Below are 27102 nucleotides of genomic sequence, written 5' to 3'. Positions count from 1 at the left end.
GTTTACAAGCACCACAAGTTATATAAGTTTTCTTCACTTTATTGAAAAGCAGCAGATCACAGATATACTTGTAGATGGTGTAGTGAGAGAGAGTTTGTCTGCAATAATAGTGCTTGATAGTAAGGACAAAAAGTAAAAACAATGCTTCTTACCAGGAACTGAGGGCATAGGTAGTGCCTGCTAGCCTGCTGAGGTGAAAAGAAAGCAAAATGGAGGGTCCTCACAGGAACAGAGCCTGGGCCAAGGAAACTGTGAATACAGGCAGGGGGTAGTGGAACAGTCCACTATGCCAGGGGAATAACAGGGGTAGCCATAGCAACCACTGCAGGAGGCTAGGATATAAAGCAGGGGTGGGGAACGTCCGAAATGATTTGGTCCGGCCCCCGTGCGGCCTGCCCTTTATATTAAAAAAAAATTAAATAATAATAATAAAAAAAAATGGAAGCGATTCAGCATGCGCAGAGCAGAGGTCACGCAGGGCAAGCAGAGTGTCCGGTCTGATGCCTGTGAGCCCGCTCCCCCCCCCTCTTCCCAGCTTGGGACTGAGGGCGGGGAAGCCCCAACCCAGCATCCCCCGCGCTGTGCTGACCTGCGCACTACCAGAGGACAGCCAGTGCGGGGTTAGCAATGAGCAGTGCGGCTCTGCACTGGCTGTCAGCTCAACCCGAGAAGCCCAAACCACTGCATGCTCTGCTGGAGGGGAGAGGAAGGGGGAGGAGAGGAGAGGAAGGGGGAGGAGAGGAGAGGAAGGGGGAGGAGAGTAGAGGAAGGGAGTGACGGCAAACAAGCTGAGGAACTTCCTTCTGGGACAGCATGCTTTAGGTAGGAAGAGCTGTACGGTATCAATAGTATGTCTGGCCACACCTCCCTGTTTATGGGAGAGAAGCTCAGGCTTAGCTAAATGTGTGTGTATATGTGTGTGTGTACATATGTGTGTGTATATATGTGTTTGTGTGTATATGTGTTTGTGTATATATGTGTGTGTGTGTGTATGTATATGTATATGTATATATATATATATATATATATATATATATATATATATATATATATATATAGTGTGTGTATATATGTGTGTGTGCGTCTGAGAGAGAGTGTGTGTGTGTGTGTGTCTGAGTGTGTGTGTTTTTCTGAGAGTGTGTGTGTATCAGAGAGAGAGTGTGAGTCTGAGAGTGGGTCTGAGAGTCTGAGAGTGGGTCTGAGAGTGAGAGTGGGTCTGAGAGTGAGAGTGGGTCTGAGAGTGAGAGTGGGTCTGAGAGTGAGAGTGGGTCTGAGAGTGAGAGTGGGTCTGAGGTGAGAGTGGGTCTTAGAGTGAGAGTGGGTTTGAGAGTGAGAGTGGGTCTGAGAGTGGGTCTGAGAGTGAGTCTGAGAGTGAGTCTGAGAGTGAGTCTGAGAGTGAGTCTGAGAGTGAGTCTGAGAGTGAGTCTGAGAGTGGGTCTGAGAGTGAGTGGGTCTGAGTCTGATTTCCCTCCCCCTGCCCGGTTTGTGTGTGTGTGTGCGTGTGTGCGTGTGCAGACACCAACCCGCAGTCAGTCATAGTCACCCACCACCCAAGAGTCAGTCAATCACCCAAAGAGAAGCAGTTCCAGCCATCACATTAGTGGTGAGTTAATTAAATGTTTGACCAAATATAGCAGGCTAATTTTTAAGTTGATTTAAAACCAGAGACAGAACATAAAACACAGACAAAGCTCAGTTTTAGCACATCTAGTGAAACTCAAACACGGTACAGTGCCTAAATATATATGTATAAATATCTATTAAGTAAAATGGTCTTTTAGTTTGACATTTTTGGCCAAAATTGTTGTAAGCCCCTGAGCCAACTTCACGGCAGACCACAATTCAGGGGTCCCTAACGCTAATATAAATTCTTAATAACCTGTGTAATAACAGGAAGAATGATTTATAGTAAATCTGTCAATATTAGTTGCAAAGTTCGTAAGTCTGATTGAAGCCTTTATTAACCTGTACATTACCAGGAAAAGCACTCTGTATTAGAGTTGTCACAACCATCCAGCAAGCAAACAAGTTCCCCTGTGTGGAAGATGCTATGGAGTGAGCCCTCAACCATTTAAATGTGGGAGGGGGTGAGCTTAAATTAAGTAGGAGGTTGCCAACCTCCAATCAGCCAGGACTAGCTGAAACACAATTGTGAAATACACTGGACACCTAACAAGCTCCTATTGAACCCCCAAAATAACCACAATATATATATAAGCATATGAGTGTCACAGAGGAGTGCTACTGAGCATGGCAATATATATTTAAAACCAGAGACAGTACATAAAACACAGACAAAGCTCAGTTTTAGCACATCTAGTGAAACTCATACACGGTACAGTGCCTAAATATTTGCAACTAATATTGACAGATTTACTATAAATCATTCTTCCTGTTATTACACAGGTTATTAAGAATTTATATTAGCGTTAGGGACCCCTGAATTGTGGTCTGCCGTGAAGTTGGCTTAGGGGCTTACAACAATTTTGGCCAAAAATGTCAAACTAAAAGACCATTTTACTTAATAGATATTTATACATATATATTTAGGCACTGTACCGTGTATGAGTTTCACTAGATGTGCTAAAACTGAGCTTTGTCTGTGTTTTATGTTCTGTCTCTGGTTTTAAATATATATTGCCATGCTCAGTAGCACTCCTCTGTGACACTAATATGCTTATATATATGTTGTGGTTATTTTGGGGGTTCAATAGGAGCTTGTTAGGTGTCCAGTATAATTTTTAAGTTGATAATTTTGTATGGCTCTCGAATGATTTTATAAATATCAAAATGGCCCTTGGCAGAAAAAAGGTTCCCCACCCCTGATATAAAGAAACTAATGTATCCATATCGCCTGCACTGGGAATAATAACTGCAGGGAAAGTACTACAACATAAAGGGCCAGCAGGCAGAGCTGCAAAAGGGGAAAGGGAACAGAACTATGATTCTAGTTCCAGGACAAAAAACATACAAAAATAAACAAAATAAAGGCCTACTCCACTTTGGAGAATAACTAAACCTAGGGTTACCATTCGTCCCGTTTTTGCCGGGACAGTCCTGGTTTTTGCTGGCCTGTCCCGGTTGCCCGTCCGTCCCGGGTATGTCCTGGTTTTTCTCCCCCTGTGTGCGGGGGAGTCGGCGACGGTGCGCGGGGGGTTGCACGGGGGGAGCGAGCGAGCGGCGGTGGCGCCAAGGAGGAGGATGCGGCAGCCGGGTAGTATTATTTCCATGTTAGAATGCAAAGGGGGGGCTGGGCTTAGAGATTAGAAGGGGATTGGTTGGAGGTCAGAGGATTTCGGGGGCGGGGCTTAGTACCGGGTGGAGTGAGCTGCTTCTCAGTGAGGGAGAGGTAGTGTGTGTGTGTGTGTGTGTGTGTGTGTGTGTGTGTGTGTGTGTGTGTGTGTGTGTGTATGCTGTCTGTATCCTATGTGTGCTGTCTGTCTATGTGTGTGTCTCCTGTCTGTCCTGTCTGTCTGTGTATGTGTCTCCTGTCTGTCTGTGTGTATTAGAAGGAGCTGAGGGGAAGGTATGAGGAGGGGGAGATATGAGGAGCTGGGGGGAAGGTATGAGGAGGGGGAGATATGAGGAGCTGGGGGGAAGGTATGAGGAGGGGGAGGTATGAGGAGGGGGAGATATGAGGAGCTGAGGGGAAGGTATGAGGAGGGGGAGATATGAGGAGCTGGGAGAGAAGGTATGAGGAGGGGGAGATATGAGGAGCTGGGGGGAAGGTATGAGGAGGGGGAGGTAGGAGGAGCTGGGGGGAAGGTATGAGGAGGGGGAGGTATGAGGAGGGGGAGATATGAGGAGCTGAGGGGGAGTTATGAGGAGGGGAGATATGAGGAGCTGAGGGGAAGGTATGAGGAGGGGAGATATGAGGAGCTGGGGGGAAGGTAGGAGGAGGGGGAGATATAAGGAGCTGGGGGGAAGGTATGAGGAGGGGGAGATATGAGGAGCTGGGGGGGGAAGGTATGAGGAGGGGGAGGTATGAGGAGGGGGAGATATGAGGAGCTGGGGGGAAGGTATGAGGAGGGGAAGGTATGAGGGGGAGATATGAGGAGGGGGAGATATGAGGGGAAGGTATGAGGAGGGGGAGATATGAGGAGCTGAGTGGAAGGTATGAGGAGGGGGAGATATGAGGAGCTGGGGGGAAGGTATGAGGAGGGGGAGATATGAGGAGCTGGGGGGAAGGTATGAGGAGGGGGAGGTATGAGGAGGGGGAGATATGAGGAGCTGGGGGGAAGGTATGAGGAGGGGGAGATATGAGGAGCTGGGGGGAAGGTATGAGGAGGGGGAGGTATGAGGGGGAGATATGAGGAGCTGAGGGGAAGGTATGAGGAGGGGGAGATATGAGGAGCTGGGAGAGAAGGTATGAGGAGGGGGAGATATGAGGAGCTGGGGGGAAGGTATGAGGAGGGGGAGGTAGGAGGAGCTGGGGGGAAGGTATGAGGAGGGGGAGGTATGAGGAGGGGGAGATATGAGGAGCTGAGGTGGAGTTATGAGGAGGGGAGATATGAGGAGCTGAGGGGAAGGTATGAGGAGGGGAGATATGAGGAGCTGGGGGGAAGGTAGGAGGAGGGGGAGATATAAGGAGCTGGGGGGAAGGTATGAGGAGGGGGAGATATGAGGAGCTGGGGGGGAAGGTATGAGGAGGGGGAGGTATGAGGAGGGGGAGATATGAGGAGCTGGGGGGAAGGTATGAGGAGGGGGAGATATGAGGAGCTGGGGGGAAGGTATGAGGAGGGGGAGGTATGAGGAGGGGGAGATATGAGGAGCTGGGGGGAGGTATGAGGAGGGGGAGATATGAGGAGCTGGGGGGAAGGTATGAGGAGGGGAAGGTATGAGGGGGAGATATGAGGGGAAGGTATGAGGAGGGGGAGATATGAGGAGCTGAGTGGAAGGTATGAGGAGGGGGAGATATGAGGAGCTGAGGGGAAGGTATGAGGAGGGGGAGATATGAGGAGCTAAGGGGAAGGTATGAGGAGGGGGAGATATGAGGAGGGGGAGATATGTGGAGCTGAGGGGAAGGTATGAGGAGGGAAGGGATGGGGAAGGTATGAGGAGGGATGGGGAAGGTATGAGGAGGGGAGGGGAAGGTATGAGGAGGGGGAGGGGAAGGTATGAGGAGCAGAGGGGAAAGTATGAGGAGGGGGAAATATGAGGAGCTAGGGGAAGGTATGAGGAGCTGAGGGGAAAGTATGGGGAGGGGAGGAGGAGGGATGGGGCAGGTATGAGGGGGAGGGGAAGGTATGAGGGGGAGGGGAAGGTATGAGGAGGGGAGGGGAAGGTATGAGGAGGGGGAGATACTCAAACAGTGATAAGTCCCTGTTACAGGGCTGTAAAGGGATTTAATCCCTTAACTACCTGTAGGAACCCACTAAGATAACTTGTCATACCCCAAGGGTGCTACATACACTACCTACCCCCTTGGCTACCTTAGTGGAACATGAATTAATGAACTATTAATCTGTTTATATTCTCACCACTTGTTTAGAACATTTAGGAGAAGTCCTGCCAACAACACCGTAAACAGTGAATTTAGGTTCTAAGCTCTTCAGTGACTCATTTTCCTAATGTTGACGTTTTTGTCTGTAGCTCTTGTTCCCTTATATCTCATAACTTTTGTAATGTTAATGACTGCAGTGAAGTGTTAGGCTGCGATTATACCAGCATCAGGGCGTTGCGCACGCCCGAAACCTGCACTGCATGTAGGAGACATCGGGAGGCGTGGCCACGACGTGAGCGGCCGTGACTCGGGGAAATAAATTTGCCAGATCTGCTCTAAATTCGCGCACTTGGCCGCCTCATTCGCCCGTGCGGTCGGGTGCACTTAGTGCGCGCTCAGTGGAAAACATGGATTTGTTTTGACGGTGCACAGCGTCGCACGTTCGGCCGCTTTGTGTATAAGCGCAGCCTTTTGTGCATGGATGATACTACAAAAATAAAGATATACACACTTTGGCCTCTTAGGCAATGCATTGAAAGATAATGTAAGGTTCCTCTAGCAGATATTGGGACTCGCCTTTTTTTAAATACATGTAGAGTTGTGAAATAAACAAATAACTGTAAGTATGGTGGAAGTAACTGCGATGTTACCGACTTGTAGGCCTCCTTAGTGAGGAGTTCAAATTAACAGTATGGTTTGTCTGTTGATAATTGGTTTGAGGATTGGGGAATGAACACAGCGTTTAGTCAATAACATGCTAAACTATAATCATAGGTAGAGGCACAATAATATTTGTGTATTCAGCCTTCTATGAAGAACTTAGAAGTGCTTAATCCATGTTGTATTGCAGCATGCTCATATGTGGAAGACTGTACATATTACCGCGCTCCTCAATATAGAAGTTTGCTGCTGGTAAAAAGATAGGCCTTACATATAGAAAAACAAAAAGAACGATTCCTGCGCTCCTACCAATTAAGCTAAAATAAGTAAGGGTTATTTAGTTAAACCCTTTGGCCAAAGCGTTATAAGCCTGCAGCCACGTCACAACCACATTTAGCAGGTACCTACACTGAATATATGTAATTATTGTCCCATGCACTAGTGAAAAATATGAGAAAGCCCTGAAGGGGCCAAATAAAGCATATGCTTTTGTGAGTAGTGCAATTACAAGCTGGCCAAAGCCAGTATCATCATTAGCTTACTATAGGAGGTAAACTGTGGGTGCACAAATTCAGTAATGTGAATATAATAAAACTTACGCATATTTCTTTCTGTCAGCCTTATACATTCACCTGCTCTTCAATGGAGGGTGATGTGCAGACTGACACTGTGGTATATTATACCTGCACTAATTGGAAAATTGGTAGGGGCTCTGTCCTGCTCATATCGTATGTGGTCGGTCCAAATTTAGGGTTGCTTTAATTCCATATGTAGTTGTAGCAGACGTTATTGCTCCCATTAACGCAATGCATTGTCTGCAAAAAAAAAAACCAAAACCCAAAACATTCAATATTGTTTGCGTTAAAAAATTGTTGCGCATGGTACCATATGTTTAAACAGAGCTGCGGTAAATTTTGCTTCAAATATCGTGCAATAACGTCTGCTACATCTGTAGCACATCCACATTAAAATAGTAAATGTGTTGAGAACATATCCCACGCAGGAATCAATACATTGCAGAATAGATACATGATGTTAGCAGCCACGAGAAGTAGCACCATAGCATGAGTTTCTCACAGTGTGGCCTTGATCTCGGATATGGCCCGGATTTTTTTTATCTGCAGACTAAAGGAGAATTCTTTATTCTTTTGTACAGATCCTCTTTGTGCCTTTCATTCAGCCGTGACAATTTTTTTTTTTTAAAACTCAACAGCTCTTTTATCAATCCTCTTCCGAAACATGCACAAAGCAGCATCTTCTATTAAATCCGTGCTTAAAAGGAATCATTGTGAAAAAAAGATAGCAAATTAAAAAAAAAAAAAAAAAGAATACTTTTTAGTTTATAATGAGATATATTCCACTCAATAAGAGAAAGGACAATATACAAACATTGTAATAAATGATAGAGATGTCACCATATATAAAGTCAATCTAATCTTCTTATCTTCCTCTGATTCAAGAGCCAGTAAAGCGCCAGACTTCGGGGTTACATAGTTGCATAGTAGATGAGGTTGAAAAAAAGACGTACGTCCATCAAGTTCAACCTATGCTAAATTTAGACAACAGATACTTTATCCTATATCTATACTTACTTATTGATCCAGAGGGAGGCAATGATATCTCATAAGGGAAAAAATTAATTCCTTCCCGACTCCAAGAATTGGCAATCGTATTAATCCCTGGATCAACATCCTTCCCATGTATACTTATTTGGTATATCCATGTATACCTTTCCTTTCTAAAAAGATGTCCAACCTTTTTTTGAACAAATTTATTGTATCTGCCATCACAGTCTCCATGGGTAATGAATTCCACATTTTAACTGCCCTTACTCTAAAGAACTCGTTCTTTTGTTGCTGGTGAAATCTCCTTTCCTACAACCTAAAGGGATGCTCCCAAGTCCTTTGTACTGCCCTTGGGATGAATAGTTCAATTGAAAGCTCCTTGTTCTGTCCCCGAATATATTTGTATATAGTTATCATATCCCATCTTAGACTCCTCTTTTCTAATGCAAATAAATCAAATTTAGCTAGCCTCTCCTCATAAGTTACCTGAACAAGCTCCTCACCCCTACCACATGCAGCACCTATCACCTGAGATCAGACTCCAAAAGACTGTTCATGGTCCCAAGGCTCAACAAAGTATCCGGCCGCTCCTCCTTCTCTTACCGTGCACCCCAAAACTGGAACAACCTACCAGAGACTCTTACATCCACCACCAGTCTAAGTTCTTTCAAATCAAAGGCTGTCACACATTTTAATCTGGTCTGTAACTGTTTCATATGCCCATACTATAAATTATCTTTAACTGTGCATGCAATGTTTTGTATATAATGTATACCCTGCTCATTATGTAACTGTATTTGTAAACATGTATTATTTGTCTTAACTTTGTGCCCAGGACATACTTGAAAACAAGAGGCAACTCTCAATGTATTACTTCCTGGTAAAATATTTTATTTAAAAAAAAAAAAAAAAAAAAAAAAGTTAGGTTGTCCATCCCTTTCATTAATTTGGTGGCTTTTCTCAGCCCTATCTTTTTGTTACAGAATGTGTTTTCTAAGGAGTGGTGCTCAAAATTGTACTCCATATTCAAGGTGTGGTCTTACTAATGCTTTGGAAAGGGGCATAATGATGTTTACTTCCCTTCCACCCATTGCCCCTTTAATGCAAGATAAGATCTTGTTTGCCTTTGCAGCTACTGCATGACTTTGAGCACTATTGCTAAGCCTGCTGTCTACAAGCACTCCTAAATCCTTCTCCATCAAGGATTCCCCCCAGTTTATCCCCATTTAATTTGTAAGTTGCCAGTTTATTCTTGCATCCCAAATGCATAACCTTACATTTATCTGTATTAAACCTCATCTGCCATTTACCTGCCCACGTTTCCAGTCTCTCCAAGTCCTTCTGGAGAGAAATTACATCCTGCTCTGATTCTACAACCTTACATAATTTAGTATCATCAGCAAAGATGGAGACTTTGCTCTCGATGCCAACCTCAAGGTCATTAATAAACAAGTTAAAAGTAGAGGTCCCATTACCGATCCCTGAGGTACTCCACTCACGACTTTAGCCCAACCTGAAAAGGTTCCATTTATGACTACCCTCTGTTGTTTGTCCTTCAACCAGTTTTCAATCCAGGTGCATATATTATTACTGAGTCCAATTTGCTTTATACAATAAAGCAATGAACGTTATAAAAAAACAAAAACCTTGGAGATTTGCACCAAGCACGTGGACGTAGCCTAATGAAGCAGGGAGAGAGGAGAGAGCTGCAGAAAGAAGAGAGCTGCAGATGCCGGGTAAGTCCTCGCACGGCTGCCATTTCGGAAAAAAACCAAAAAACTTGGAGATGTTATTAAATCGGGAGCCACGCTCAGACCGCGTTATAAGCAGATCCGCGTTGTAGCGGATCGCGCTATAACGGGGTTGAGCTGTAATTGTGTAACCCTTTCTAGACTGATGAACATCAATAGCTGCTTTTCTGAGGTCCTCTGAGATTTCTTTTGTTCGTGGCATGACATGTTTCCACACACCTGCATGGTGAAGACCAAACTGACAAAGTTTCTGTTTTGTAAATAGGGTGGGGCCTCTCAAACTCACCCCTGAAGATCTACCTAACTATTTAAACATCTGCTTCTAATTATCCCCTTTAATTTAGCTGTTAAAAACAAGGTTTCACTTAATTTTGCACATACTGTACCTTGGCTCTTAATTACCAATTGTCTAATTCATACATCTTTTGATCCAAAAGACATGAAATTGGTTAATATAAACCCTATTGGATATTTAAGAAAAAAATGATTTTGATTCAAGGTTATCATGGAAAAACTATGGAATTTCCATCATTTTCATTGGGGTTCACACAGTTTTCTCGCCACTGTACAGTATATCTCCAAAAAGTACAGTGGGATTTCAAAATGAGGATATAATCTGGATCAGCAGAAATTTAATTAATTTGTATTTAAAAAAAATAAGATCGAAGAAGCAATCTCCCCTCTCCCATTGCTTGTTTTTGGATTACCTACAACGAGGGATCATTTGGAGCTGACCTGCGATATTCTGACATCTTGGAACTCCTTGATACCCGAAATATCAGTGTTAGGGGGGTTATGTATTCGTCTGTGATACTGCCAATTATAATACTATCGCACAGACACGCCCAATGACTTTAGTTTCATGAATAACCCCACAGAAACAACAACAAAAACAATGTGGTCAAATTTGAGAGATTTATAATACGAATGCATGGAATGTCAGGGAGTTTCTAAAACATCGGAGTAACACGGCTCAGCTCCAGAGGACCTCCCACTTCCAGTTATATGGAAAATAATCTGTTAAATATACAATCATCTTTGTGGGATTTACTTCATCAGGATAAAATTGACTATACTGTAGGACACAGTCGTTTTTTTTTCAATGGGCTGTGCAAACTAAATAAATAAATCAGAAGAATTTCAAGCGCTTCAGAGAAGAAACAATATGAGACTTTAATATTCCACTGTGTGGGGTCTATATATGATGGTAATTTTTGAGTAAAAATGGGGCATTGTAACCCTGCACCTTAGTATCAAAGAATGTTGTTCTTGTTTTGCCCCGTCTGCCTTAGCTTGCACCTTAGGGAGGCTCAGTAGGAGGAGCTGGAGAAGAGTTACGTGATTCACAGATTATAATGAGATGTGTCACAGTCTGCATCTCTCTGCGACACATCTTTTTGCATTTTATTTGCCCCAAAACACCCGCCTTATCGGAAATGGCGCAAGTATAACATTCTGCATCAGAGGTAAGAAACTGGTCATACATATGCTTAATCTTTGACAAAGCCCCATAGCCGGCGCAAAACGTGTTAGAGTGGCTCTCTCCTTTTTGTATTTGCCATTAAAGTTTTGTTGCTATTAGCACCGGTGGAGAGGGAGAGGGAGAGGGAGAGGGGGGTTGGCCCAGTATTAAAGGGGTTGCACCCCATATGGCCACCCCCTGACCTCACCAGGGAGGCAAGGGGTTAACTGGACTGCGGTCCAGGAATGTGGCTTACACCTTGTCATGTCAGGAAAATGTATGTTCCCATGTTTCATTATAATGTCAGTGTCTGCACCACACACACACACCAGGATCCATCAGGGAGGGCAAGGGTTAATAGTTGTATAGTGACAAACTGTGATTTATTTTACAGCGGAGAATTTTGTGTTAAAGTATGAAACGGTTTAAGTGGTATTTGTGTATCTCCGGTTCTGAAGGTCACAGCAGGCTGAAACTTGGATCATATGATGTCCGAGTTCCGGCATTAAGATCCGGAAAGTTTGGACTCGCTGGACCCAACAGAACCGGATATTTTAATATGTCTGTGTTTTAACTTTAAGATTGTATTCCAAGGCGGGGATAAAAACCCGCGCAGATTCCTTCACACAAAGGAATGCAAATGGTCAGGGGGCGACCCAAAGTCTAGGAACCAAGTACTGATCAAAAGACTCTGCTACTCTAACTGTTTACCTGAGGGCGGAGAAGCATCAAACTGGAGTGGTTTGTAAGTGTTATATCTACACCTACAAACAATGAAGATCCTGCCAAATACTTAATCTGGTAGACTGGTCGTCGCCCCTGATTTAATTATGGGACTACAGAAATAAGACCCTCAGAGTCCCAGTACGCATGGGCTAACTAGCTGGGGGGCATGGGTTAATCTGTGTCTCCACGTTAGGGATTGGATACAGATAATTGTTCACCAATAGTCTGTATTCAATGTTAAGAATAGGGTTACAAAGGTATATAAACTGTGTCAACCCTACAGTTCTTGTTCTTCTGATTCCACCTCGGATGTCACCGGATTGCTGGAGAATTGCTAGCTGATACTTCTCCATTCCCCAACCCTAAGCAAGTGTTACATTCTTGCCTGTTAATTGTACTATATTGCTGTGTTCACCTTTTTAAGGAATAAATATATTTTATTATATATAAGCCTCGTTCAGTTCAACCCAGATATTTGGTGTTTATTATATCTTGTCATAAGTTACCATGACAACCGGCAGTCCAGATCTGAATTCTTTATGCTGTGCACCGCCAATACACCTTCTTCCGGTCATACATATGCCGCATACATAAACCAGTGCGTCTAAACACACTTTTCTCTAAGTTGATGCATACATTACATAGCTAGTATATTTTAGAATACGTACGTACCTAGAACAAACTTGGACTAATTGAACACTTCAGCCTCGTACTGCATCTTCGAACTTCTCACTGCGGCTCTCTGATCTTTCTCAGCATTAGTAGTATCATGGCAAGTATATGTTTGAAAGTACACGTGGTGATTTTGCTGTGAAGGTTGTCTTAGATTTAATTATTTATTATGTATACTGTTAATTGCATTAGGTCTTGGAAGTATCTTTCAACCAAATAGCAATATTTATTTTCAGGACATTCATTGTCAATGTATTCATTATGCTGAACATACAACTCTTTACTGATGCGCAAAACGACACTGCGTATTGCATCAGATGTGTGCAAATGATTGTACCCAAGTAAGAGAAGACTTAGTTGGTTTTATCATACTCTGCACTCATTTATGTTGTAGCATGGTAATAATTTCTAGGAAATATGCAACGAAAGACATTATAAGAGCAAAACAAACCATATATATCTTTTCTTTCTTTTTTTTTTTTTTTTTACAAAAAGATAAATATAGCATTTTATTAACACTTTTTGCACCAACATAAGTGACACTGCCCACACCTTTTCATTAAACGCAGCGAAAGCTATGATCACATTTCACATCACTTTGAGGCACAAAGAAGAAAAAAAATGTTCTCATATTCTCAATCAAGGCCAAGTATCTTTTTGCATTTTTAAAGAATCCTCAAGATTTATAATGCAGTAGCTGGGCCTCCAATCACTAAAACGGTACAATGAACAGATACAAAATTCAGCAGGGATCACACACACACAGATTTGTCATTTGTTGGGAAATGTATCATGATAAAATTGTTTGTATCCTTTTGTATTGTTTGGGTCATTGTTGATGCCAATTGGACTATAAAAAAAAAAAAAAAAAAAAGAACAAATGCCAAACAATCTAATGTAAGGTCATATGTAGAAAAGAAGGTTACGCTGTTGGTATTGAACTTATTGCTCGGTACATCAATTTAAAATGCTAAAATAATGCAACTAAATAATCCTCTTGCTAAAGCCAGGCCTATATCTGTGGCATCTTTATGAGTTTATCTGCTATATTTAAACACTTGAGTAATTAACACATTAAAATCCCACTATTTTTGATATTTTTATTGAGGAATTCAAAGAACATTTCCACCATGTCTGAAATAAGTGTAAAAAAAACCTCTTATTTTTTTTTTGTTATTCTCACATTTTAGCGCTACAAATACAGTACAATGTCCAACATTGCATTGCTGACGTAACTAGCATTTTTCTCAACCCCATTTACTTCCTGGTACCCTAACAGTAAAGAGTTTGTCTTTCAAGTGCGATCAATTCTTCGTTGGTTATTCATTCAAGTGTGAAAGTGTCAATTGGGGCACGATAGCACAATCATAGTTACCCATTTGATTCTTCACTGTTTAATGAGTAACATCCTGATATTATTTTAACTTAGGCAAAGATTTAAATACCAGGAAATAAATAATTTCACGGTTGTGTTCTGGGCTGATTACAATGTACCATTACTTCACAAATACGCTTCTACTGATGTATCATACAAGCTCGTTGAGTTGTTATTTTTGTTTAAAGGTGGATGTTGTAGTATGTAGGATTGGCCATATCTTTTTGGAATAATAATCTGACATACAAGGGAAAATCAATTCCTGGGGATCAACAATGAGCTTAATACACAAGACTGGAAACAAATGTCAGTACTCTTTTTTTTTTTTTTTTTTAAATATCCACAGATTTCAGATAAAACCTGAGCTTTAGACAAATCAACAGACTATTTTGCACTTATTTAAATTTTTTGCCATTGTGCTCAATATTAAGTAACTGTGGAGTTTATAGTCTCATAGAAGATGTTACAATGTCATATACAGTATGTCTTAGTACATATATGCACATGGCAAATATTCACCAACATGTACACATACCTGTATACAGTACTTGACCGTCTTTTGAAGTATGAGCTGCTGTCAGTGCCATCTCTAATGTTGTGATTAGAGTTCTTATTTTTTTGCCACAAAAAGAGGCAATATCCAAACCTTGAGAATTGACTGGCCAAATATTCTAGGTAAGTAACACAGGCTTAAAATATGAACTCATTTTATATGATTTCACTCTTATTCAATCTAAGTTTACGCATTTCCTGTGGTTAAGTCTTCTAACATGTTGATTCAACAAGGTTTCTATTTCTCTCTTGTTCACATATTTTTAGTTTCCCGTCTTTTCCCATTAACAATAATAAGATTTAACACTGAAAGTTGGTGGTACTTTCTGCATATATTTCAGGGCAAAACTGTAGTATTTTTTTTTTAACAAACATATATTCAACCAGTGAATATTTTTTTTTCTGGTTAATATTAATCAATAGAGTTTTAGACACACACTGGTGCCCCTCTCCACTGCAACATAAGCAGTATTTCCCCTTCAAAAAACTGGTTGTTTTGCCAAGTGTCATTTGTTCTGTGTGGGACAAAAAAAAAAAGCTAACTCTCACTCTACATCATAATATTTTAGTTGTACATGTGCATGTGTATAACCAATGGCTAGTAGCTCTATCTCAATAGTAAATTAGTTGGGACCTTCCTATGTAAGGTTCAGATGTGCTTTCGTTAATTGTGCTTTGACCCACTAGCCGAGATACTGCTCTTGTATTAGATAAGTAACTAGTAACCTTGATGGCAATGGTTTGTAAACTCAAATCTCGATGGTTCCAAGAATGGACATGTCTAGATGGAGGTGATGATGTGTCACAACTTGTATAGATTGCACCTCAATGGTAACTCGTCTTCAGAGCAAGATCTGCTGTTTGATGTATGCGTGTGCTTAACATGTTCACACCACGATTGTGCAAACAACCACAATGAATTTCATCACGGACACTACAAAAAATATCTAGTTATATTGAGCTTTGTTACGAATAGTTTCCTTCTTCCTTGTAATTATATGACTCTTGTCCTTCTTCTTGTACAAATTCTTCTCTCTTTTCAAAGCCGTCAGGCCATGCACTATTAACCTGCGTAGTAGCACCGTAAGATTTTGTGGTACCATAATTGATATAATTTTGACTAATGTCCCCTGTTTCCTCAGCTAGTTCATCTTCATTGATAAAGCCACACTTCTCGTCACTTGTTTGTTCAGGGTCTGCCCATGGCTGCTTCTCCCCAGAAGCAAATAATCCGTAGAATATAACACCACCATAATGAACAAGAGCTGCGATCAGGAAGACATACTGCCATTCTTCCCGTGTCTGTGAGGAAAAAAAGTAACAACATATAAATCCCACAAACTGGATTTACCAAAAAATATCAAACTGGAGAAAAAAAAAAAACAAGATGTTTCACTTCACCAAAGAAAATAAAATTATTATAATAAATATTTTTTATATATATATATATATATATATATATATATATATATATATAAACTACCACAGGTGGAAATGTGTCCAGAAGTTTAAACGTCTTCTTGAAATATTCCATATTTTATTGTTGTTTGGTAAAACGAATTTGTCGCATTGTCTCCTTTATAGTGCTTGAATAACAGCTGGTAAACCTACATTAACTATTAGGGTTGCCGACAGTGGGAAAGAGCTAGTTGTCCTGGTCTTGGCGGAGGAGGGTGGCCTTGCCTTTTGCCTGAACTGATGTCACCCGTTCCTCAACGTGTCTCCTTCTCCTTGACCTCCCAGACAGAGACTCCTGTCAGTAGGTGAGGACCTCTCCTACTTCTCTTCCCCTTCCCCTCCCCCACACACCCTCTGCTCAACAACCTCCTTAGGCTCAGGTCAAGACTTCAGTCCTGTAAAACTCTGTGAGTGAGGCTTTTAACTTCACATGATGGGGATCATCATTCAGTATTCTATTTACAGGCAGTGTAATTCATGGGTTACTCCTAAGGGCTGTCATTGTCTGGGTTTTCCAAGAATAGACTTGATCATCAATATTCAGTCAAACCCATAAGAAATTACTTGTACCTTGTTCTTTGTCATTGCTCCAACAATGATAGGACAAACCATTCCAGATAATGTGCCGACACCATTAGAAATTCCCATCAAGATGCTGGCATAACGAGGGGCAATATCCAAGTGATTAACATTGAACCCTAGTGAAAATATAAACATAAGTACTTATATCAGCCGGGAATATGCCCTGTTATAACATAGAAACATAAATGAGCAGATGAAAGAGAAACACAAAATCTAATGATTGCTGAAATTTTAAAAGACATAATGGTATGCATTTATTGTGTTTTTATAAAGCATGATAGGTACACTAAGTGCGTCTTTAAATTCAAGATATTATGTGTGTATCAGAGGATATCAATGCACATCACAAGTTACACTTATTTGGGGTTCTTCTTTCAACAGCGACAGTGTCAAGGGGCATTGACTTTAATATGACATTCCGTGCAATAGTGTCCCATTTAGCACAATCCGTTTAATTAATAACCCACTTAGTGCCGGATATTTATTTTTTTAACTCAAGCAAAGAGTTTAATCTTATGTTAGATTTTAATACCAGGAAATAAATAATTTCGCAGATGGGTTCTAGGCTGACTGACAATGTACCAAAGCTTCACAAATAAGCTTCTTCTTACTGCATGTAACATACAAACCTTTTAGGTAATATGCCGATTGGAGTATAGAGCTATACATGCTGTAAAAGGATGTACACCTTCCTCATACAGTATATTGTGTAAGAGATAAAACAATGAAAGACGAGATTTGTGTTCTTACCGGAAATGGCGAATCCACTGAAGCCTACAGCAAGGACCAGGAATGTTATAGCCACTCCCTTACTGTGAGAGTACCCAACAACCAGGAGAAGAGTCGCTTCCATGCCAAACCCTAGAGCAACACATAATGATTGCATGATCTAAACTCAGGCCATGGTCGTAATAACATAACATTTCTCAACGGTAATAAAAGAGCACTATGTGTGGGAAGAGAATCATTTGCAGAGTCCAGCTAACAAGGACTCCTATCCCTCACCCTGTACAAAGTTCCAGCAGTAAATACAGCAAAGCATAATTCATGTTTTTTTGTATCGCTGCCAGTATTCACAGTGTACAGTACATTGTAAAAAAAGAGGGGGTCCATGCAGAATGCGCAGGTCAATTATTGACTCTCTCGTGGTAGATAAAGAATAGCCATAAGCCACATGGACAGAGGTCTTCCACTTGAATGCAAAGTGCTTAACTATTAGGCTGGCAAATATATGAAAAAACAAGTCCCAGAATCCCTAGAGGGAGGGACTGCAGCACATGGGACTGTACCAGCCAATGGGATGCGAGCAACAGGATATCCTCCACGCGTGGCTAGGCCAAAAACAGATTATGCCGAGGAGGGCCGGTAGGTGTGGGGGCCTCGGGGGGGGAGGAAGTGGATGCCAGTGGAGGGGGTGGATGCCGGTTGTGGGAGGTAAGGAGCAGGTTGCGGCTGGACTCGGAGGGCCGCTGCTGGGGGACGTGTAGGGCTTCCGGCCACCTCTTCCTTCCTTCCCTCCTTCCTCCCTCCCTCTCGATGGGGCGCGCGGCGGCCTTTTAAAAAAAAAATTAGCGCGACCCCGGTTCTAGCGTGGTCGGATCGGGTGGCCCCCGAGGACCGCGCTATAACGGGGTTGAGCTGTATATATATATATATAACCCCGTTATAGCGCGGTCCTCGGGGGCCACCCGATCCGACCACGCTAGAACCAGGGTCGCGCGAATTTTTTTTTTAAATGGCCGCCGCGCACCCGATCGGGAGGGAGGGAGTAAGGAGGGACACAGTATATATTTATATATCTATATATCTATATATCTATCTATATATAGATATATGTGTGTGTGTGTATTTATATATAGATTGATATTATATTGATTGATTATATATAGATTGATTATAACGTGGTCGCATTATGTGGACCCCAAGCACCGCGTTATAACGGGGTTCAGCTGTATATTTATTTGAAGTTGATGGTGTGCACTTTGACCCCTTTAGTGCTACTTTGCAATCTGTTACTGGCTGGCCCTGTCTGGCACTGACGTATTAAGTTAATTACTATGCATCTCACCTCCACAGTTCATTATCTTCCGCACAGTAGTTGTTGACAGTATATTCTTGCTTCGTAGGAAGTCTGCGATTTGCCCTCCAATAGGCACAATAATTGTCATCACCAGATGCGGCACAGCAGACAACATCCCCACCTAATTTAAATCAACACAGAGAGGAGCCAGCATTTAACCCTTATTGGGGTAGATCCACAGAGCTCCATTAATGACTTAACTAAATCTTAACTTCAGTTAATGTCTCATTAACTGCTCACAGGGACTGCTAACAGGGATTTTCAAAGCTTAGTAATGATACGTTACTGTTTTCCGCCGTAACGAGCCCTTGTGTTACTATAACGGATGTTAGTGCTAATGATATGCAGAAGAGGTGTCCCCTCTAGCAACGGATATCCACAGAGCTCTGTTACAGGTAACGCAGCAATTTAAAGGTCTGAGCTAAAGGTGGGTGTTACTTACATCTAGACCCTGAAATAGATCCGTTACAGATTCTGGATAAGTGTAGGACCACAGTTAGGTCTGATTTTAACTATCATATTATTATTTACAGGGTTCTTTTCCTCTCCTGTCCTCGCTTTGTTACTTTTATTAAACACCTACTCAGGATCTTCATGGAAGTAACGCCACCTTTGGGCAAGACAAGTATAACGCCTTGTTATTTGAAGCTAACGCAAGGCAGTGTTAACGTCACATGGCGTTAAGACTAATGTTAATGAGATCACCAATGGCCGTTCGTTTTGCATAGATTAAGCTTGGTGGAAACCCGTTAAACTCAGGGAAGTTAACGGGCGTTACCAATTTAGGTGACATCACATTAGTAGCCCAGATTTAACAGAGCTCTGTGGATTTACCCTGTAGAGTGGTGGGGACTTCACTGTGAGGCTGTAACCTCATTTTGCCCATTCAACCATCCCAAAATAGGGGGCATATTCCTTCCTTAAAGCACGAATTCTCTGAAGATCTACAATTAATACTGTTGATAAATAAACAAAAATAGTGGCATTCCTTAAAAACTGTTTCACCACATTTCACCCACTGGGTATGATTATATATTCTCCCTCTACCACTTGCCCTCTTGATCCCATTCCCTCCCATCTCCTAAAACCTCTTGCTCCTTCTATAATCCCTATGCTCACACAGATCTTTAACTCTTCCCTCTACTCTGGTACCTTTCCTTCATCCTTCAAGCATGCAACCGTTATACCATTACTCAAAAACAGCAAGCTTGACCCTACCTGTCCTTCTAACTATCGACCTGTCTCCCTCGTGCCTTTTGCCTCCAAACTCCTTGAACGTCTTGTATTCTCTCGATTGCTACACTTTCTCAACACCTATTCTGTACTAGACCCTCTACAATCTGGCTTCCGCACTGCTCACTCTACTGAAACAGCCCTCACTAAAATAACTGACGACCTCCACGCTGCCAAAGACAGAGGTCATTACACTCTGCTCATATTACTCGACCTCTCTGCAGCATTCGACACCGTGGACCACCCTCTTCTCCTTCACATTCTCCATACTCTTGGTATTCGGAACAAAGCTTTATCCTGGATCTCCTCGTACCTCTCCCATCGTACCTTCAGTGTCTCTTTTGCTAACACCTCCTCCTCCTCTATTGATCTCTCTGTGGGGGTACCCCAGGGCTCTGTCCTGGGACCCCTTCTCTTTTCTCTCTACACACTCTCTCTAGGTGACCTAATCACATCTTTTGGGTTTAAATATCACATCTATGCTGACGACACACAAATTTACCTTTCAACCCCTGACCTTACACCTGCTATACAGACCAAAGTTTCTGAATGCCTCTCTGGAATATCATCCTGGATGGCCATCCGCCGACTGAAACTTAACATGGCAAAAACAGAGCTCCTTATACTACCTACCAAACCTGGCCCTACTACATCCTTCCACATTGCTATTGGAAATACGATCATTCACCCAGTAGCCCAAGCACGCTGCCTAGGGGTCACACTTGATTCCTCTCTCTCATTCTCCTCTCATATTCAAAACGTTTCTAAAACTTGTCGCTTTTTCCTCCGCAATATCACAAAGATACGCCCTTTTCTCTGTTACTCAACTGCTAAAACTCTGAATCAGGCCCTCATTCTCTCCCGTCTTGATTACTGTAACCTCCTGCTGTCCGGCCTTCCTGCCTCTCACCTGTCTCCCCTACAATCTATCCTAAACACTGCTGCCAGAATCACTCTACTCTTTCCTAAATCTGTCTCCGCATCTCCCCTCCTGAAATCCCTCTCCTGGCTTCCGATTAAATCGCGTATCTCACACTCAATTCTACTGCTCACTTTTAAAGCTTTACATTCTTCTGCCCCTCATTACATCTCAGCCCTAATTTCTCGCTATGCACCATCACGACTCTTGCGTTCTTCTCAAGGATGTCTTCTTTCTACCCCCTTTGTATCTAAAGCTCTCTCCCGCCTTAAACCTTTCTCACTTTCTGCCCCACACCTCTGGAATGCCCTTCCCCTCAATACCCGACTAGCCCCCTCGCTATCCACCTTTAAGACCCACCTTAAGACACATCTGCTTAAAGAAGCATATGAGTAGCACTGGATAATCATGGACACATGACACAAAGCTTGGCCCCCTGCAGACGCACTTACTAGTATTCCCTCCTACTGTCTCTGTACGTTCTCCCTACCTACCAATTAGATTGTAAGCTCCTCGGAGCAGGGACTCCTTCCTTAATGTTACTTTTACAATATGTCTGAAGCACTTATTCCCATGATCTGTTATTTATATTTGTTATTTATATGACATGTATTACTACTGTGAAGCGCTATGTACATTTATGGCGCTATACAAATAAAGACATACATACATACATATACGCATGTCGAAGATTCATCTTGCATCTAAATACCTTGCTAATTTCCAATCCAAAGACTTCTTCAAAGTAAGCCGGCTGGCTAATGAGCAGCAAATAGAACGTCCAACTTCTACAAAAGTTGGCAACGATGATTGCATAGACGGGCATCGAGGTAAAGAATTTTCTCCATGGAGTCTTGAATTTCTGGAACATCAAATACAACGCTGGTCACATACATTTAGAGAGTGTAACCCTTTTATATTTACCATGACTAGCTAACAAAAACACAACATGTATAGGTTCTGTTCTCTGTAGAATATCTTTATATGCTTTTACAATGGAGATTTCCTGACAATTTCATAGGTCATGAAATATCTATGCATCTCATTTTGCACGCCCAAACTATAAGACATAAAACAACCAAACATGGAAGGATTACTTTATGTATCAAAATAAGGTGAACTGTTATGGTTTGGATCCCCTCGAACACCCCAAAGGGGGTGCATTCTAGGAGTTATTACAATGTCTCTAAGCAAGTCAGCCACTGGTTGCTGTACCTAGCAGGCGATGTATCTGGCACGTGACATCATACTGGTGACATCATAATGAAAGTCAGATAGCTATAAAGTATACACAGAAAGCAGACAAAGAGAGAAATAGAGGTAGTCATTTGCCATGTGAGGAAAAGTAAGAATGCTGGAGAAGGAGAGAGGTGGAAACAATTGGGGACATCATAAGGTAAGTGGTGAGAGGGAGAGAGGAGGGATGAGGTTGGTTTATTGGAATTCCTGAACACCACCAGGTACTATCAGCTAGTTTATTAAAAGCAAGGCACTGACAAAACACAGTGAACCGCTATTTGTACACTATTATAAGAGGCTGTAAGAATTCTCTTCCACAGCGTCTTGATGAAAAGGCTTCTAAATATACATTAGACTGGTGCATAACCTATTGAGTTTGTGTAACCTTTGCTGTACTCTGCGCGGAGCACAATGTTTGTAACTATTTGACAGTCCCGTATAATGTTTTTATGGGTGTTAATCTGCTTCCTGGTAAAAATGGAGATGAAGTAAAAAGTGACACTGTGTGCTCATTTGCATGTCATTTCCCAGAATCCCTGGCTGCAGGGTAAGCACAGTATGCTAAGAGATCATGAGGAAAAGCAGGGTTGGAGACCTGTCAGACGTGAATGTGCTCACAAGTTATATTGTTTTTTGCTGTATACTGTACGGTGGAGGGGTTTGTCACTTTTTTACCTACTTAAACAATAAGTACAGAACCCGTACAAACTTTTGAGGATTAAAGAGTGAAACAACTTCCGCTGGACTGGTTCTTCTGCTTCACAGAACCGTTTCTGTTCAAACAGTATTAATACAAATGGTTTAGAATTATTGATCAAGTGAGATAAAAAGCCACATGAGTTAGGCTGCGCTTATAGTGCCTGGCGACGCGACGTCGCGGCAAAACAAATGTATTACTGCTGCCGCCACTTGCACTTATAGTAGAAGCGACGGCATTACTGAGCAACTGCTTCGTCGCGATCGCTGGAAGTCAAGTCAATTTGATTTTTCCAGCGACCGCAGCGTGACGTCACCTTCGCCGGCACTGTAAGCGCAGCCTGAGCTTGGATTCTGCTCAATTTTGTGAAACCCATCTTACTACTGCAGTCCCCATCACTTTTTATATGCAGCTGTGTGCATTGGATAACACTGTGCTGAAGGATTTGTGATGTAAGATGATTCCAAACAGATACACACAGATATGAAGGAGGAGGACCCCCCCCCTACACCTACACCTACAGATATACAATAATCAATACTGAAAAAAAAGAATAAACGCAAAAATGTAGGCCCAAATTTACTAAGCTGTTGTCTTCTATAAGACATATTCAGCAATATTTGTGACACCAAATGAACCTGAGAGACCCCTAAGGTCGTAGGACCATGGATCAGCTCTCGGGACCCCCTGGTTCAGGTAATTAAAAAATAACAAATGTCCATTTTAGTGGCGGTTGATTCTTTAACTTTTCAGTATTACAGCAGTGCAGCACTTTGCTTTGCATCACAAAAGTTGCAGGCCCCTCTAGCATTTTACTAGTTATTCGTGGAACCCTGTGTGTAGGACTTAGGGGCTAAATCTAGTATTTGGGGTAGTACTGGATCTGACCAGCTGGTCTGAGTAGGGTAGTGAGTATTCTTGTCCCAGATCTCTGGAAGAGTTCATTTAAGGAACTGCGGTATCTGGTGTGTAATCGTGGCTTGCCTGTTAGACTCAAGGATTATGTCAGTGTTTATGTAAATGAGGGCACCTAGGAGGCACTATAAATGGAGTAGGCCAGAACTAAGCATGTCTTCGTCTTATTATTATTATTATTATTATTGTACCTATCATTTTGTAAAGGACCCTAACCTGTGACATAAAGAGGTCTAAGGGCGCAGTTAATGTTACTGAAAGGATATTAAACTGTATACTGTGTAACTGCACAACATTGACGAGCTGCTTCTTCTAAAAAGAAAAACGTGTACAAATGACGTAATGAATGCTCACATGGATGATATATGGAGTTATATAACCCTGACCTTCTCTTAGCCAAACAGAGAGCATGTTTCAATAATCCAACCCTTAAGGAGGGTATGGAGTGAGTCAGTCTGCTAGGAGCAGTGGTACTGTACCTGCAATATCTAGAGGCTCCTGTGCATGCTGGCTGACTCCTTCTAGAACCTCTCTGGAGATTGAGTTGTTGCAATATAGTAGAGTCCTGTTTATGGGGGTCACTTAGATAAGAGGTAGAACCTGTATCTACCCATGTGGTGTAATTTTTGCAGCAGTGAAAAGCGTAACCTTTAATAGTGAGTAAAGTCTTTAGCATAAAGTGCTCAGGGCAGCCTAACACCTAGAGGTACCCCTCAAGAGCAGTGCCAATCCACTTTGTGTTATGTATATTGTATTTTTCTATTTTGAGGTTCCCTAGTAGCAGTGCGGTCTGTAGTTATTAAAGACTGTACACTATTTTCCTGACCTGAAGCCTTTTACCCTGGATTTCCAAGCACCAGCATCTGTCCACTGAGGACCTTCTGTGTGATTTTGTTTATTCCGCTCCTGTAGTTAAGGCACTTAGAAATCTCGCACTGTCCGCGGGTTTTGTTCAACATCATCAACACTCACAACTCGGCAGAGTCCAGTGGGATAACACCTCTTTCAAGGAGCCATACTCTGGAATTTGTATTTTTACATTATCCTTTTAGAAGCTCAACTACAGTAGGCACAGACATTTTAGTGGAACTATGTTACATTGCGCTCCATCACACGCCTCACTTACACTGGCACCAGTAAACGGTTTATTATATGGGGAAGACCCTTATTATTTATTTTCTGTTTAATAAAGTATGTTATATTTTTAAAGACACATTGTTTCGCTTATTGTGCAATATATCGGAATTTTCGTTTTATTGATATTATTGTTTGTGTGCGGTATATATTAGTTATTGCTGTCAAATATAGTTTTCCGCCTGTAACACAATTGCTAAGAAGTGACGGCGGGGAATGCAGCTTCCTCCTCCAGCTCTCCCCTCCTCCTGTCGGCGGAAGTTGGATACCGGCGCCGACAGGAGGAGGGAGAGGAGGGAAGGAGGGGCCCAAGACAACCGCCTATCTCGCCTTGCCCTGCGTGGCGGCATTGTTAGTGCCATTTGAGTTAAGGGTTGTATTGTATTGTATTGTATGTATTTATTTATATAGCGCCATTAATGTACATAGCGCTTCACAGCAGTAATACACATGGTAATCAAATAAATAACAGATAATATAAATAACAGATCATGGGAATAAGTGCTTTAGACATAAAAGTAACATTAAGGAAGAGGAGTCCCTGCCCCGAGGAGCTTACAGTCTAATTGGTAGGTAGGGAGATCGTACAGAGACAGTAGGAGGGAGTTCTGGTAAGTGCGTCTGCAGGGGGCCAAGCTTTATGTATCATGTGTTCAGAATATCCACAGTGCTATTCATAAGCTTCTTTAAGCAAGTGTGTCTTAAGGTGGGTCTTAAAGGTGGATAGAGAGGGTGCAAGTCGGGTATGAGGGGAAGGGCATTCCAGAGGTGCGGGGCAGTCAGTGAGAAAGGTTTAAGGCGGGAGAGGGCTTTAGATACAAAGGGGGTAGAAAGAAGACATCCTTGAGAAGAACGCAAGAGTCGGGATGGTGCATAGCGAGAAATTAGGGCTGAGATGTAAGGAGGGGCAGAAGAGTGTAAAGCTTTAAAAGTGAGGAGAAGAATGGACTTCACCAGTAGCCACCAAGGAATCACACGAACAACCAGGATTCATTGCTACCTTACCAGGGACAACAGGAAGAGCATATACTGGTAGAGAGCAAGGGTGAGAATACAACTTGTCTAGATATAATTGGACATATGTTTTGCAATATACAGATAAATCTCGGCTGTTTGGAAACTGCCTTGTGACGTTTCTTACCCCATAGAACGTCCAGGCTAAAAAATGAGAAAAAATAAGAAATTAATTTTTTTTTTAACTTAGCCCCACCAGCTTTAGACTATAATGACAAAAAATGTTCGTTGAGTAAACTATATTTATTGTTTGGAACCATCTGACAATCCTTTTGAAGCTCAGAGCACAGATGAGTAAGTGTATAATCTGAAGTTTCAGAATCTTATTATTATTATTAAGACGATATAATGTTTCTTCTATAATATTATTTATCTTGTAATTCTGTATTATCTGGTTCACTTCACATGTTCAGTTTACATGCATAGCTTAGGGATGTAAACACTTTGTTGATGGTCAAATAACTAAAATTCCTATTACTATTTGATGCAAAATAAAGCTTAAATGAACTTAAATAACCATGTTACTTTCAGCTTCGGGGACCCCCTGCTACCCAAGATACTAAATCGGGGAAAAGTACCGCCAGTAGCTTCCCCTCCAGGGAATAAATCTCTGTGTCACTTGGGCCAATAGGCCTGTGTCGCCCGCAGGATTAAAACCTACATGAAGTCCTGGTGGCACTTTCTCCAGTAAGTATCTCGGGATGTAGTGGGTCCACTGATATAAAATTAATGCGGGTCAGCTCCAGAGACCCGCTGCTTAATATATATGTAAAAAGAACGGGAGTGGGGGAAGCTAGAGGACTTGACACCATTAAATGTCCCACTATTCTATTGGCACCCAGTAACTTCCCATGTTCAGAAAATGCTGAGTTATGACAGTAATACATTTATTTAGGACACGGGTGGACAACTCCAGTCCTCAAGGGCCACCATCAGGTCAGGTTCTAAGGATATCCCTGCTCCAGTACAGGTGGCTCAATCAGTGGCTCAGTCCTTGACTTAGCCACTGATTGAGCCACGTGCTGAAGCAGGGATATCATTAAAACCTGATCTGTTGGTGGCCTTTGAGGACTGGAGTTGCTCGCCCCTGCTTTGGAGAAGCACCTCGGGTCATTCAGTGCATACAAATTAAACTCAAATGAAAAGAAAAGGAAAGAAACACACACAGGAGTAAATGTCTTACTTCTAGTGCTCCTAAAAGGTTAGCGCTCTCTCCAATGCTTTCCTCAATGTAGGTGCGTTCTTCCGCTGAAATGGTTGGATGCGTTGCTGGGCTCTCATAGGACACCAAAATCCAAAAGAGGTACCACACTAGACCAAAACTTCCTACATACAAATATGTAATTACCGATCAGCAGAGACATATATTGCATTTCATTTGTTAATCAGTTTTGTGAATGCACAGAACTGGAAAATAGATTCTCGGACTACAAAACTGATGACAAATCAGCACAGGACAAATATATTAAAAACAATTCAAGCTTTTTTTACATCTGTTTCAGTTTTCTTTCCTTTTAGAGCATTGAAGATTATGTGTAAGCAACTTTCCTACAATGTCCTAAAGGAGCAATTCATGCTCTTTTTTTAAAAAGTGTATTATTTTTTTAACATAGGCCTGGAAGAAG

General features: G+C 42.1%; 1 protein-coding gene across 1 annotated transcript in view; it reads right to left on the bottom strand.

Annotated features, from left to right (window-relative positions):
* Nucleotides 1–13949: 13949 nt before the first annotated feature.
* Nucleotides 13950–27102, bottom strand: part of SLC17A6 (solute carrier family 17 member 6) — a 39092-nt gene continuing 25939 nt past the window's right edge. The window contains exons 7-12 of the mRNA XM_075567219.1: nt 26661–26803; nt 21191–21340; nt 18315–18447; nt 16997–17107; nt 16235–16362; nt 13950–15508 (exon numbers count right to left, since the gene is read on the bottom strand). Of these exons, the coding sequence (XP_075423334.1) occupies nt 15173–15508; nt 16235–16362; nt 16997–17107; nt 18315–18447; nt 21191–21340; nt 26661–26803 (1001 nt within the window). The 3' untranslated portion in view covers nt 13950–15172. The remainder of the gene's footprint in view (nt 15509–16234; nt 16363–16996; nt 17108–18314; nt 18448–21190; nt 21341–26660; nt 26804–27102) is intronic.

Source organism: Ascaphus truei, chromosome 12 (assembly GCF_040206685.1).
Source record: "Ascaphus truei isolate aAscTru1 chromosome 12, aAscTru1.hap1, whole genome shotgun sequence".
NCBI lineage: Eukaryota > Metazoa > Chordata > Amphibia > Anura > Ascaphidae > Ascaphus > Ascaphus truei.
Note: the sequence above shows the minus strand (reverse complement) of the source record. Positions and strands in the feature narration are given on the sequence as shown.